Source organism: Triturus cristatus, chromosome 12 (assembly GCF_964204655.1).
Source record: "Triturus cristatus chromosome 12, aTriCri1.1, whole genome shotgun sequence".
Taxonomy (NCBI): Eukaryota; Metazoa; Chordata; class Amphibia; order Caudata; family Salamandridae; genus Triturus; species Triturus cristatus.
Window position 1 is genome coordinate 91275160 of NC_140595.1, and position 16019 is coordinate 91291178.

The 16019-nt window shown below is 46.9% G+C and overlaps 1 protein-coding gene across 2 annotated transcripts in view; it reads left to right on the forward strand.

Moving 5' to 3' along the window:
* The window catches only part of MSTO1 (misato mitochondrial distribution and morphology regulator 1), a 66649-nt gene extending 53142 nt beyond the window's left edge, over positions 1–13507 (forward strand). For both annotated transcript variants that reach the window (XM_085636988.1, XM_085636987.1), the window contains exons 11-14: positions 8187–8368; positions 9188–9283; positions 9466–9581; positions 10188–13507. In XM_085636988.1, the coding sequence (XP_085493114.1) occupies positions 8187–8368; positions 9188–9283; positions 9466–9581; positions 10188–10420 (627 nt within the window). In that variant the 3' untranslated portion in view covers positions 10421–13507. The remainder of the gene's footprint in view (positions 1–8186; positions 8369–9187; positions 9284–9465; positions 9582–10187) is intronic.
* Positions 13508–16019: the final 2512 nt, after the last annotated feature.

Consider the following 16019-nt stretch of genomic DNA (forward strand, 5'->3'; position numbering starts at 1 on the left):
AACCCAAGTCAAACTCCACTCTGAATTTTTATTTTGCTTCTGACTGACCCGTACGCGACTTTTAAATCTACCACTAATAAACCCTAATCCGAACACCAAATTTTAGCCTAACTCTAATCCGAACTATTACTTGACCCTTAACAGTAATGCGTCAATGCCATTGTCAATGTAGCGAAGTCTAAGCAGACGATTCTGCCAGCGGGATTCACCCATGGGTGGGGTGCGGAGGTTTAGGTCTAAAGATGACCCTGGGTTCACTCCCTTCATCTCTGCTATGTCAGGCTTGTTTGCTTTTAGACTGGTGCTTCAACCCCCCATTAGGGGTAACAAGCGCTATATAAATGCAAACCTTTTTCCCTCTTCTGTCCCTCCGCTATCCATCTCAATCCAAATAACTGACTAATATCCACCACTCAAATTACTTTCATATTTCACCATACAAATTCAGCACTAATCCTTTATGGGTTCCGGAGCAGCGTGCTACTCGCAGAAAAAAGCGCTTTAACACCACATCAGGGGTAACAAGCGCTATTTAAATGCAAACCTTTTTCCCTCTTCCATCCCTCACCTATCCTTCTGAATCCAAATAACTGACTAACCTATCCACCACTCAAATTACTTTCATATTTCACTATACTAACTCAACACTAATCCTTTATGGGTTTGGGAGTAGTGTGCTACTCGCCGAAAAAGCGCTTTGATGCCTCATCAGAGGTAGTAAGTGCTATATAAATGCAATTACAAAACAATCTCTCTTGATATTTTTGGGGCTGCGGGATCAGGTTCCCACCCACTGGTTAGGAAGGAGGAGGTGAGAGTAATCTTAAATTACTTCCATATTGGGTCTGGTGCTCTTTGTTCCTGCACTCCCTCCTTCAGGTTTAGCCAGGAAGTTAATTTGTGAATGTGTCACAGTCCTGTTCTTGTTCCACCAATAGATAACGTATTAAACCCTGCCAAACTAAAATGAATATGATCCCCCAATATAATAACTTTCAACAGATAAGATTAAATATTCAAGAACAGTTTCTTTCTTACATCAGAAGAGAAGAATTTACAGTGTTTACAGTCTACTAGTATGTTGTTCACACTCTTGCTTATAGATATATGTATATATCTGTACAGTTATTCTTTAAATTATATCCGATTTATATTAGTCCTTTGAAAATATCAACTTTATGATAGAGTGAGCTGGATTTTTTGTCTCCTGATTTGAGGATTCATATAATAATGACAAATATTAAGATGTTGTGGAAATTATACTGATATAATTTACCGTTAAGGGTGAAGCTGGTATTTAGTCGATGAGTAATTGCTAGTGTCCCATAATAATTTTGATTTGTAGCAGTTGATAGGTACATCTGATTTCCAGTGACTGAAGGTCCTCCTTACTTTACAGTGTTGTCCAAATTAACCGATTCGATGAAATGTCCAAAATTACAGTTACAGGTATGGAAGTTTAGTTAACAAGGGCTACTAAAACAAGCTACAAAAGAACGGATGGTTGGGTATCGATTGCGCAGAGTTGTGATGTAATCAATTCAAAATATCTGGTTGCTCTAAGGATAAGGTAATGGCCACCCACCAATTACCAGAAGTGTAGACCAAATCTACACCATTATACACAAAAAAGGGGATATATCCTGAGCATGTTCCACAATGATCAAATAAAGTTCTTAATGAGTATCAACACCGGTAATCTTCTTTATCTTCTTTATTTCTTTATAACTCTTCAAAAACAGTCATAGCCGCCAACACGTGTTTCGTCTCTTTGTGGTGTAAGCCACAGACTTCCTCAGGGCCAAAATCTCACAATGTTCCGAAGTGAATGGCAATATTCGAAGTTTTAAAGAGTATTCATTTATCGTGTTTCCAAGAGCTTATAAAAGTCCCGATCCACGAGACAAAAGTGAAATCTATCCAATTTCTCTTGTGTATCAAGTATCCATCTGGTAACCGATGTAAAAAGCAGCGTGGTCAAAGGCAATTCCTGTAGTACGCTCGATAAAACACGTGTTGATGGCTAGGACTGTTTTTGAAGAGTTATAAAAAAATAAAGAAGATAAAGAAGATTACCGGTGCTGATACTCATTAAGAACTTTATTTGATCATTGTGGAACATTCTCAGGATATAGCCCCTTTTTTGTTACTAAAACAAGCTGTTGTGCCATTTCTGAGATGATAAGAGGGTATGTATGTACACATCTCATTATATTACATGCTTTCGCACAACATAATCTCATATCCACTGCAACCGCCTAACAACATCCCAAGGTAAGTCTAAGAATGTAGATGTGGAGTTAGGAATAGTTAATATGCCCTTACTTTGACAATGTACTGGTAGGTGATACTCAATATAGTGTCATACAGCTGCAAAGAGCACTAGGCTAGGATGCCCTTGCATAGGAATGAGGTTTATTCCACTCCCAATCACATGGAGAAATGCCGGACGCGGATATATGAAGCCCCACAATATTATATTCAGATTATTTCATTTAGAAATCTGTTTATTGAGTTTGCAGTTAGAATCATACAGTACATCTCAGTTTAGCAGAGAGCATAGTTACATCAATCATATGGTAAAGTCTCATTACACATCGCATTTCCATCTGGATATGTTACACCAAATGAGTGGCATGTAGCATTGTCCAAAGTTGCAACCTGTGGGGCCATGAGTAAATCTATCACCACGCACGATGCTGCGACCTCAGCCCTTGTGGAGATCATCATATCGCCGTCTGTCGCCAAATGTGTGCTTTTCCCAGTGCATCCCTAAACAGATATTCAAACAGTGCTAAACTCCCCATTCTGTAACTGGGTAGCTGTCTCCTCTACAGCGTAGCAACTAAAACAACCTCCAACAGCAGCTCGCAGTTTCTAGTACAGAGGCCCCTCCCCTCATACCCCTCTCCCGTCGGGTTCCACCTCCCGGCCCCCGCCTCCAGGAGTACCTCATGCACTATTATCCGAGTCGCGGCATGCACTGTCATCGTTGTCAAGGTAGTCATACCCAGCGTCGTGACGCCTCGACAGGGCAGACAGCACCCCAGCGTCTAGCGTAGCTCCTGCAGCGCACCACTGTCCCCCTCCAGGGACACCCCCTCCGATTGTAGCAGGACCTTCAGCATCTCCCCCCATTGGGATGCAATTGGCGTCACCCTCAGGCCCAGTGTTTCCTCTCGCCGAAGTGCCACTTCCTCCGCCTTTGCCCAGACCAGAAAAGAGCCGCGCCATGCCCGCACATGCGGCACAGCGTCCGCCTTCCAGCGCTTGGTGATAAGTCGCTTTGCCACTATGATCCCCAGATCTATAAAACGAGAGGCAACCTTAGCCGGGGGCGGCCTATGAAAGAGGTGCAACAAGTAAGTGGTCCACTCAGAGGGAATCTCCCGCCCCGTGCACCTGCGGAGCGCCCCGTGTATCGTCTGCCAGTATACATGCAGTTCCGGGCAGCCCCACAGCACGGCATCAACCTCCGCACAACGGGGGCAGCGTGCATCCACACGATGGAAATATCTGTTAATGGCAGCCGGCGTAAGGTAGGCCCTGTGCAGGGCGAAAAACTGTATTTGGCGGAATCTCATATTTCTAGGTACCCTCCTCGGTCCCTGTAGCGCCCTCTCCCATTCTTTATCTACCATAGGGCGGGCAAGGTCCCCCTCCCATTTCTCGCGTAATGCCCCTAGGCTCGGCGCCGCATGTGCCCGCAAGGCCGCGGCGAACCATTTAATCAGGTGTCCCCCTCGGCCCATGACATGAAGGTATTGCATCACTAAGTGCTGCTCCGGCTCTTCCCGCAAGTCTCCCCAGTGACCCGCCACCGTCTCTATCAGTGCCCGGTGGCTGAGGAACTGGCCCTGTGCCAGCTCCGTCTCCTCCGCAAGGGTCGTGAATGGCAGAAGGCCCCCCTCATGGTATAGGTCCTCCAAAGTGTGGATATCAGCCGCATGCCAATCCCTCAATTCTGCAGCCCCAAGCGTGCCCCGCCCACAAGGGGAGCCCTCCAGAGGTATAGCCGGAGCGTATGGGAGCCTGATACTGGTAAGCCGGAGACTTCTACGGTAGCATTTACACGCCACCACTAACAGCAGTGGCTTGGGCCGTAGTGCACCCGTCGTCGGATGAAAGATCCTAAGGAGCTCAGCCAACGCCAGCGGGGGGCTCTCTGCCGCCGCAGTGTCCTCGCGACATCTGTCCGCCAGCCACCGGGCCACCCATTGCAACTGCGCTGCCAGATAGTAATGTTCGAGACATGGCATCGCGAGCCCGCCCTGGCCTACAGGGAGACACAGTTTGGGCAACGCGACCCTGTGGCGCGCCGCTCCCCATATAAAGTCGCGGAGGGAGCGCGTGAAGGCCGTGAAGAAGGACGCTGGTATGTACACCGGCAGATTGGCAAAGTAGTACAACAGACGGGGCAGCACTACCATTTTGACAAGCGCTATTCGGCCGGTTACCGAGAGGGCAAGTGTGCTCCAGAATGTCATCTGGGTCCGGATCGCCGTCACGGTTCGTCCCAGGTTACCCTCCACCAAATCCGCCGGTCGGCGATAGATCTGGACACCTAAATAGCGAAAGGTGTCCGGTTGCCATTGTACCCGCACCCCGCCGAGGCGGTAGTCCGGGTGTCGTCTGTGAAGGCGTACAGGCAGGATTTGGCTGCATTCACTCGGAGTCCCGAGAGCTGTTCAAAGGTGGACAGGATGCGTTCCAGCCCCGCAGGGATAGAAGACACGTCCCTAATAAAGACTAGGAGGTCATCCGCATAAAGGGACACCTGGTGTGTCGCATCTCCCAGCGGGATGCCATCTGCCAAATCCCTACGGAGCGTCGCCGCCAACGGCTCCATTGCAAGCGCAAACAGGAGGGGCGACAGCGGACATCCCTGCCTAGTGCCACGGCCGATTTTGATGGGGTCCGAGACATACGGACCAGTGCACACTTGCACCGTAGGGCCTTTGTACAAAAGAGCTGCAAGCTGAAGAAAGCCAATCCCCAGTCCGAATCGCGACAGCGTCGTCACCAGGTACCCCCATTCCAGACAATCAAAGGCTTTCTCCAGGTCCAAGACCAGGCAGCCTGCCCTGGGCCAGTGTCGGGTACTCTCCTCCATTAGACGAAAAAACCGCCGCAGATTAAGAGAGGTGCTGCGTTTGGGCACAAAGCCATTTTGATCGCTGTGCACCAGCGTGGGCACCAGTGGCGCCAGCCTCTCCGCCAGTATCTTCGCCAAGATTTTATAGTCCGTATTGAGCAGGGCGAGCGGCGGTAGGACCCCAGCTGAGTGGCGTCTCGTCCTGGCTTAAGCAGGGAAATCAGATAGGCCTCCTTCAGCGATGCTGGTAGTGTGCCGTCCTCTAGGGCGGTCAAGTAGAGGCTGTGGAGCTTTGGGATCAGTGACTCTCTGTAAGATTTGTAGTATTCCTGCTGGAAGCCTGTCCTGCCCCGGCGCCTTCCCCGAAGCTAAAGAGGAGATGGCATCCCCTATCTCCTCTATTGTGGGGGGGCACTCCAGGGTTGCATGATGCGCCTCCGGAACCACGGGTAATTCCACCGCTGCCAAGAACTCGTCTAGGTCACACGCACGCCTCCGTCCTGTGGACCGGTACAGAGAGGTATAATGCGCCGTGAACGCCTGGTGGATTTCTCATTGTGTGTGGACCAGCGTACCATCAGGACCAGCAATGGCACCTATTGGAGCACGAGCCGTCTCCTGCCTAATCAGCCAAGCCAGGAGTCGCCTGGCCCTATCTGATGCAGCGTGCACCCGGGCCGAGTGAGCCGCATAGTTAAGGCAACGGAGCCGGTCTAGGAGTTCGGCATGGCGTGCCCGTAGTTCCAGTAAGCGACTCGAGTCCGCACCCCCACCTTCTCCACGTATTTCGCGCGAGAGGAGGCAGGACTCCAAGGCGGCAAGAGCACACGCCAGCTGCTTTCGAATATTCCACGTCGCGCCCAAGCAGTGCCCCCTAATATACACTTTATGAGCGTCCCATTCTATCAGCTCGCTGTCAGTGGAGTCCTCATTAAGGTCAAAATACTGTTCAATCGCTGTGCCCAGGGAGGCTCGGAACTCCGAATCCTCCAGAGCCGCCGTCTGAAGGCGCCATGTCGGCACCGGAGGTCTATCAAGCCGAAGCCCCAGTATGAGGGGGTTGTGGTCCGAATGCGTCCGGCCCATGTATTCCGCACGGATCACCCACGGAAGCACCGAATGGGTGCCCACCAACCTGTCCAACCGGACATGGAGGCTGTGAACCGCTGAGTAGTATGAATACACGCGGTCGTCCGGGTGGACATTCCGCCACAGGTCAGTTAGAGTCCAATGTGACAACCAGGCGGTAAGGGCTCTGGCGTTCGTCCCCACCTGCGTGCCCCACAGGGGCGGGAAGGAGCGGTCCATGTGTACATCAAGTACGGAATTAAAGTCTCCCCCCAAGAACCAAGGGAGGCCCGCGAACGGCGCCAGTACCGCCGACAGACTGGCCAGGTAGGATGGCTGTTCTACATTTGGCGCATAAAGGGACCCCAGCAGCACTTGCTGCCCATCAATTCTCCCGTTTACTAAGGTGTACCTCCCACCTGGGTCCACCAGCGCCTGCAAACAGACAAATGGGGTGCCCGCCCTCGCCCATATCAGCGTGCCTATAGCGTGCGCCGAGCATGTAGTGCCATATACCTGCCCCCTCCAGCGCGCGCGCAGCCTGCCCAGTTTCCTCGACGTCATGTGTGTTTCCTGCAGGAGAGCTATTGCCACTGCGTGTCGCTGCATGTATGCATAGACGGAGTATCTACGCGCTGGCGTATGCATGCCTCGAACATTCCATGTGACTACATTTGTAACGGCCATGCGGAAATCCTAAGTGCAAGTCTGTGGCGGGGGCTAGGGGCGCCCCTCCAGGGCGGGGAGCGGTGAGCCTTCGCCTGACTATGTAGTGAGCTGCAACGTAAACCCATCAACGCACAAACATGGAACCGTGTGCATAAACAAGCCAAACAGGCCAATATAACCATCAGGGCGAACCCCTCTACGGGTATTCGTCCAAACCATGAGACAATGCTCACAAAGCGTAACTAAGCCCAATTGTGGCTAAGGGGGCAGGCGAGTGGTAGTCGCTGCGCGTGGGTGCACCGCTACAAAGGTGCCTGTGTATATGTGGTGCAAGGGACTCCCGGAACCGGGGCGCAGCGCAGGCTCGGGGAGTGTAGGACCCCCCCAACTACATCTTACGGGGGCGATCATACCTCGTCCCAGGTGCCCACCCCACTGTTATTGTTATATTGGATTTATATCGCGCCCAATCACCTGCAGGTCTCTAGGCGCTCGAAATCGCTATTCACAACAATAGACTTGGCACTGAAGGGGAACATGAGCCCGGCCGCCACCCCATCTCAATATTCAGATTATTTCATGCTGCGATTCTGCAGACTGTGGAGCTGTACAAGTAGATCTATTCAGAACAGGTAACCAAGCAGCATGTAAGGAAATGGGCCAGGCCTGCAAAGAAGTGGGATGTGTAGAAGAAGTGGGATGTATGGATAAAGTTCTAGACAAAGCACGCAATTGTGGAAGTGGAGTTCGGGCAAAAAGTAAAAGCGCTCGTGAAGACTGAGCTTATGGAGCGTCTTGAGGATGGTCATGGATATAGATGTCCAAACTGGAACACGGGTGGTAGATATCAAAAGGATGGGATGCAGCCTGCAGAGAGACTCAGGAAGAAAAAGACTGAAAGCAAACCAAATGGGTTGGCAGGGATGGACAAAATGAAAGTGTGCATGATTATGGCAAGGAAGAGAAGAGGCAGCTGGAGGAAATTTGGGAATGTGATCTGATAGATTCGGCTACAAAGAACTCTTGTACGCTTTGAAAGTTAGGTGGGAGCTCCTGGTGACTCTGGTTCCATCAAGATTTACTCATTGGGTTAACAACACCATTATACCTGTGAGACACATATTTGAGTCAAGGTCAGACACCGCATTTGATCATTGGCAGTCATTGAAACAAGCACCCCTGAGTCAGACGTTCAGATCCAGGTGAGCTAGCGCTATTAGAAAGTTTACATATTAACTGCAATCGCTTCTTGTGCAGTGGCGGGGGTCAGCACTGCAATGTTTCATTGCCCCAGGAAGGGTGAGTGTGAGTGTGAACCCTAGTGTTTTTGTCTCACTTGTATGCATTATCCTAGGTGGTGACTGCTTGGGGCTCCATGCCGTTCCCCATCCAGCAGTCTAGCTCCCTTGCAGAGGCGCTGTTAAGCATCCGGGAAAAAGTTCCATGGCAGCCATTATCCTGCGTGCAGCAGACCGAGAGCCAGTGTTTTGCTCAATCGGTGGTGCTGAGGGGGATCAGAAGAGAGAGCCTGAGCAGGTAAGCAGGGTAAAAGTTGTATCTTTCTTTCTCCTTTTCCCACAATTTGTTAATTTCTCAACTTTGTTGACTGAAGTTTCATAGAGATTGCATTCCAGAATAAATGTGTACATTAGATTACATAAGCATCTTCCAACCTAATGGTACGGCCATTTGGGGCGAGATCTGGATAGCTAGACCTCCACCCAGTTCTTGTAGTCGCAGGTGATTTGGCCACAAGGTAACTTCCATTTTTCCATGCCACCGCTTAACGCGAACATGGAAAACATTTGGTCTGATTGACAAGAATTGCAAATATCTAACCATTTTGGATCTCTGAGCCACATAGTTTGGGCTCTTCCTGTTTGCATCTTCCAGTACAAGAATGTTAGGAACTGGAAGGTCATCTAGTTCTCAGTAGCATGAAATGTCTTCAGTGTACGTAGGCTGGAATGATCTTGCGCTGTTAAAAGGCCTGCAATCACTTTCATTGGCATGGAGCAGCGAGACCCAGTAGTGTGCAGGCGTCTGGAAGGCCACAGCAGCTGGAAGCAAAGATCTTTGAAATCCTAGATGCGAGGTGCAGCTTTAAGGTTAGATGTTCTCCTTAGGGCGTTGGCTCAAAGAAGGAAAGTTCTGCCCCAGATTGACTGATTATTGTAGCAGCCATCCAAGTGCATTTTCTGTGCCAATGTCCACAGTTTCACACCCTGGGTTGGGTTGTGTGCTACTCGATGTTTAGACCCTGCAAGGCCCTGCCCTGTATTTCTATGCTTTGTACTGAATGTGTTGCCGGAAATACTTTATCTTTGAGCTTCTTTTTGTACTCGCTTTGTGTAGTTTTCACCGGCGAGGGACATATCCATCAAGCATGTACCAAACACAAGAGGAGCTCCTGGAAGAGTTTTTGCATTCTCTATACCCACAAACATTGAGGTTAGTACTGGTCTGTTGTTGAATATTTCCTGACTACAGTGTATCTCTTGTGTAGGGATACAATGTGTTTCTCTTTCTTGGTCTTACTCTATTCCTGGAGAACAGCTCTTCTAATGACCTCTTAAGATGTCTATTTTGATCTTTCTGGCAGCCACAAGTGACAGTATTTTGTCTTCTGGCAGTGCCTCACATGTCGTCCAGAGTCCTGTCCGGGTGCGACCACCCTTCCCGCATTTCTTCTCACCGGATATAAATCAAAATGGTTTTATCATCGAACACGCTCTCAACCCCCCAGCAAGTAAGGCTTCCCTTTAGTTTTCAACTCAGTCATGCACCAGGGAGCAGTTGCTTATTTGGTAAATGCTTCTGTATTAACTGCTGAATATGGGAATTTGAAGCTTATGGGGCCAGGGTGAAGTATTGCATAGATCCTTATTATTGGCCTTCTAACAGTTGGCAAAGTGTTTTGCTTCTGCATCTAGACATGCCATCGTTTTTCCATATTACCTGGTAATAATTCCTTGTGAGAGCCAGCTTGGTTCGATTACGGATACGTCACTTTCTCGTGAGTTAACGACAAAACCATTCTGCTTGTAACTTTAAAACTGGATGTTGGTAACCCCGTTCTTGCATCAACTTAAAAATTGGGGGGTAGTGAAAGACCTAAATTTAGTACAAAAAGAATCGCGTACAAAAATGTTTGTAAATTACTATAGAGTAAGTTCAGTATCTGAGAGAATTATGGGAGGTTCTCGAGAGAAAAACTTTGTAACCTCAGAAACCCCTAATGTAAAGGAGCGAATAATTTGATGCCTTTGGTTGGATAATAGCACATTGTTTCTCCATCTCAAAAGCTTCTCTTTAATTAAAGTGAGTTTAATTGACCTGTATGTTCTTCTTTCAGCAGTGGAGAGCATTCCAGTCTTGACATCCCTGCAGTCCTCCTCTGTGCTACAAGGCACTCTGCAGGCCCTCCATGATGATGTCAGTAAACTGGATGTGAGGCGCTGGGCCAGCTACTTCACAAGAGGACTTGAGCAAGAGGACTATCTTGAAGCCCTACAGGAACTGAGGACTCTGGCGCAATGTTACAAGGACAACATAGGCCTGACCGAGTCGGCGGAGGACAGCGATTGATGCTCACTGGAGAAGCCTCTTTCAATAGGCTGGTCCGGACATATGAAAGGTACTTAAAAAAGGAATCCACTCAGAATCAGTGACTGGGTAACTACTCCAAAGAGCATGTGTTTCCTCTTTATTTATTACCATGTTGGGCTGCCCACATTGTTTCTGCCCGACTTGATTCACTGCTAAGAAAAAGTCAAACCCCCCTCCTTCAGACTTACTACAGAATTGCCAATGCTGTATTCTTCAATGTACATGTTTTTAATAAAATGAATATTTTTGGCAGACAGCCTTTTTTCATCTGCCTCAGTTTCATAATAGTGGTGGCAAACAAGGAAGTAGCGGGGAACAAATGTAGCATATAAATGTGATTCCGTGCAACAGCCTGAGACCAAACCGTCCTTGAAAATTGGGGCCACCATCCCAGATTTCAGTGTCGTTAATTATCAGATCTGTGCATTGAGTGTGTTTTTTAACACGCTTTTATTTGATGGACTGAAAAATGCCAACCCAGGAAAATCAGAAAAAATTATGACATGGAGCTAATAAATGTATACTTCTTCCATAGAGAAGCATATAATGGGTAGTTTCCTGTAAGTTTTCCATCTTGACATCCATTACTATCCACATGCTTGGCATTATTCGGCCATCCGATTGGGAAGGTCACCAATTCTCAGAATAGGGTACTCTTTAGGGGTGCACAGTTGCCAGAGCACAGTTGTGACGAGGCCCAGTGCAAAGAGATGTGGGTGATTCCTAAGTTCACAAGAGGCATGCAGTATTTGCAGTAGTGGGACCCTAACCAAGTGGCAGCAAAGCACGGTTAAAGGGCGAAGATACCACTGACACCTGATTGAAAGGGTTGCAGGGTTCTGATAGTGGAGGTGCACTGCGTCTGTAGTATGTGCCCCTCGCCTTCCTAAATATGAGCTGGGTTGGGGCGCTCCTGATGGATACAGGGATGTTGTACTAAATTCTGTACTTAAACAGAGATGGTCTGTTGTCTCAGACAGTGAATCATTTGAAAAAATGGCAGAGCAGAACCACACACCTTTTCAAAGCCGTGCCGAATACTTTAGTCCCAACACACCCTAACTGTGGAAGTGGAAGTCTCTTCTGACAAAGCAGAATCATACTCACCTCAGGTTATGTTAATGTTAATATCCGCATTGATTTGTTTAAGGCCTTCAACCATAACACACAACTTATCCTCCTTATTGTATGATCCTCACTCTGGCCATTCAGAGGGAAATGCACCCATCCCTACTTCCCTCATAGTTTCCAACTTCAGATTATTTTGTAGCTCATCAGATTTTGCATACATGAGTTTCATTGTAAGGATGAAGAAACTCATGTGAATCTATGAAAGATAGCAACCCAGAAGATCTGCAGTTAGTTGTAGGTACCCTTTGTCATTCAACACTTTTGTCAATTAACACGCTTGAATATAGATTTTACAAGCAGTGAAATTATCATAAATAAATATCCGAAGGCAAGAATGAGGCAACCATTATGCGAACACACTCCGTAATAGCACTCGTCCCACTTCCATCGCAGATCTAGACTTTATCTTAATACACTAATGTCTGGCAACCACACATGTATACTTCCTTGTTGCAGCATTACATATATCTTTCAGTACAATCCCAGCAAACAGAGCTACTATGTCAGTCATTCCTCTTGTAGAAAAAACTCAAACTCTTCCACTGATAAATTTGTCTAGGGTCTTATGAGCCAAAACAATATAGGATTCAAACCATTTGGAAAATCCTTGTTTAGACAGATGTTTTCCCATAGCAACATATACAAAAGTCACTAAAGCGTTTTTCCATCTACAAAAGCTCTCTATTTGCGGACAATAACATTTCAGGCATCTCTTGACATCTAGAGACTGGAATAACCTCTCTGCTGTCGCTGTAAGGTTTAGGAAAAAAGGATGATTAGGAACGTTGCCTGGCGATTTGGATCAAAAAACAGTGGCACCTTTTGGATAAATCTAGGATTCTCAGAACCACTTGGTCCTTATAGACTTCCTCCCGCACTCTCAATCGTCTTTCAGTGCCAAAGCTGTTTCTAAGTGTCCGCTTTCAGGAGGTATCCTTTTGAGTGAACCCGTCTCAAACTATGCACCTTTTGGGTGTCGAATCTGACTTGGTGTGCTTTGAGTCTGAGGTTTTCATCTTGGTTGCTGTGCACCCTTAGTGAGTTCCCCGGTATTTCTTTGTTTCACCATTTTTTGACATCTTGGTTGTTCGCTCCCTCTCGCTCTCTGTATGCCTAGACAAACTCTTCGATGCCGGGACGTTCCCCCCAGGCCACCTCGGTGTCTTTAATTGTTTCTGTTTTGACTGACACTTCTAAGTCCTTGAGGGGCAGCTGCTGGCGCTTGGACAAAGCCATGTAGTAGCGTGCCCACCTTTGCTTTTTCCTTGACCGGAGGGTCGTGTGCTGGAGCTCCAAATATGCAGCCAACCTCTTTGACCTGCAATTCTTCAAAAAGGCAGATTGGAGACACCCTGGCTGCACTTTTTTGCATACCTGTGTTGGTAGTTGGGGCAAAACCTAAAAGCGGTATGCTACATGCCCCTTGGTCATTGTCCAAACCTCATGGTTGATCTGGATCTTGTTTGCCAAAAAAAACCTGTGTTTTTCGGTCTTTTCCAGTGTTTAGTGTTCCATTGACGTCAGCCAGTAATTTATGTGGGTCTTTGACCATTTTCAGTGAATTTGTTTTCCTCTCTGGCGCCATAGCCCCTGACTGTGCTTCTTAACCCCATTTCTTTAAAAAAATATCTTTATATTGAAAGAATTTTACTTCTAATATAGGTGGCACAGTATTCAAATATTGTACTTCATATCAATCATGTGATAACAGTATTGAGATTATCAAACAGCATTACAGTTGTGAAAAAAGGGGGGGGGGGACAAAATGCATCATAATGATGTATGTGCTACAGTGACAGCGTTACCGGAACGCTGTTGCTACTACGTCATAAGTGTTTCACATTATCTCCGTACGTGATGCCAGTGGCAAGAGTCAATTGACGATGTCCATTTAAGTGAACTGTAACTAACAATAAAGAAATATAAAACACAAAAGAGCGCCATCTGTAGCATGTGGAAACTACACCGTAGGGGGGAGTGTGGGGGAGTGTGAGGGCCAATACGTTGTGAAAGTGAGAAGAGCAGCAATGGCGAGGTCTAGGGAGATGCTGGCGACGTGCGGGGGGTCCACAATGGTTGCCTACAGTGTCTGATCCACCGGGCCAGAATGGTGGTGATCCCCACCATCCTGTCAAAGAGGGGGGGGGGGGATGGGGGAGGAGAGAGGGGTAAGCATATTATGGCATGACCGCTTCAGTCACAGCAGGGGATTGTACTTCTTAACCACATGGTGGGAAAAATAATCTGAAGATGTGCACTGCATCAAAGATATAACAGGGTGTGCGAATATCATCAATAGAGGAGGAGGCAATAGAACTAATGGTAGACGACACAACGATGCCAATGAACGTACAAAAAACCAGAGAAAAGACAAAGATTAATAATTCTAAACTTAGCCACTGGATGGGGGAATAAGGCACAGCATGTGAACTCAGGAAACATTGATGCTGGAAAACCTATGTTGCAATGAGTGTCATGACAAAGCACAATAATTTGTTGATTTTGTGCAGGATGAATAGGATTGGTGGAAAAGTCAGAGCAAAGACCCAGACCAAGCCACTGACAGTTCAGTTCCCCATGACTGGGTGTGGAAATCTCAATTTTTTTAAATTTCCAAAATCAATGGCTGATGCATTTCTTGTTTGTGTGAGAATCATGTTTGTCTGCTTAATGTGTGTGGTAGCATGTTTTCAAATCCTGCGACTTTGTATACTACCGTGTGATGGTTATACTCTAATCTTTGATAATTTTAGGAGTGGAAAGAACTCATCTTTCTTTTTTTTCTTTCTTTCTTCATCCCCCCCCCCCCGTATTTGTTCAGGTAAAGCACTCCAGTGGTATGGTCCATTCACAGTTGCAGTACCAATCCAGATAGATGCATGTGAAAAGATTTAATTGGCAAGAGGGTACTCTTTAATTGTACCACATTTATGCCTTGCAGTGCATAGACTTAATAGGAAGAAATACTTTCCTAATACCTTCTAAGAAAATTGCAATCTCAGGTATTTTTAAGACGGAGGCTTGTGAGTGAGGTTTCCCATAGGCAGTTATTGCTACAAGTTGCACTTCAATAGATGCCATTTTTTGCCAAGACCTTCTAAATGCAGTAAGTGAGGGATCACCACGTTTTCTTCACATGTGGAAGCATTGTTGCTTTGAATGCACCAAATGCAGAACCTTTTTCACTTGAAGCCATAGGGTGTTCTTCTTGAAAGATGTCTGGCTTCTCACAAATTGTCCATGTAGTCCTGCGGTAAATTTAGATGTTCAGATTGCGGGAATTCAGGAGGCAGGTTGTCAAACTTAAACATGGACGTTGGCATGCAGGACCTGGCCAAAAACTCGTACAGGAGTTCCTGCCTGCTCAATATTCTTTTGTGTGGATGCTTTGATAGATGTAGAAGGTGGTCTGTATGACACCATTAGTGGGGCGCTTCCGGCGCTATATTATCATTCTTATTTTGGAATGGGACAACTTGATCAGAACTGATGGTATGAGGGGTAATTGGGGAAATGCGTAGAGAAATTTCTTTGACCAGCTGTCAAAAGGGCATTTCCTTCAACTCTGGCTGATAGAACCGGCAGATGTAATCTTGACATTTCTTGTGCGTCTGCGAACAAGTCTATTTGTAGATGGACCCAATCCTGGAAAATGCTTTCTAAGACTGCATCGATTAGAACCCAGCAGTGTTTGCTTGAAACTTGAGATGAAGGGAGTCTGTTTCTATGTTTTAAATGCCTGGAAGATGGACAGCTGTGATGGTCAGATTTCTTGCTATGAGCCAGTTTCATTTGGCTTGAAATTCTCGAGACGGCAGCCTTGAATGATAATAAATAGTCACTGTATTGTCAGGTTTGAGCAAGAAGGGGTTTGTTGTGATTGATCGTAGAAAGGATTTAAAAGCCAGAGGTAACACTCTTAACTGTTGTAGACTGGTATGGTAAGTCTTTTCCTTGTCTGATCGAATCCCTCGAGTTCGCAAGTTGCCCATATGCGCTCCCTATCCCGGAGAAAGGCGTCTGTGACTAGCGGTTAGATCTTGATGGAATAAGTTCCCTCTCTTTACATTATTTGGTTGGATCCACTATAGAAGTGACTGATTTACCAACTGTGAAAGAGTCAGTCTCTTTTATCAACTGTCTGAGAAGTGTCTCCAATGCCATTGTTATAGAGGTCTCAAGTGAATCCTGGCTTGGGAAATCAGAAATATACAAGATGCCATCAATCCTAGAAGAGATATCTGTTGTACCGTTGGGTGAGTGGTTTGTTACGGAGTACAACACTTCAGATGGATAGATGATAGTCTTTCTTCCAAAGGATAAACCTTTGTGGATTGGGTATCCAATATCGCATCGAGGTCATGTATCTTCTGGACTGAGTAAGTCATTGACTTTGTGAGGTTTATTCGAAGACAGAGACTGGAAAGGTTTTTGAGGCATATTTGAA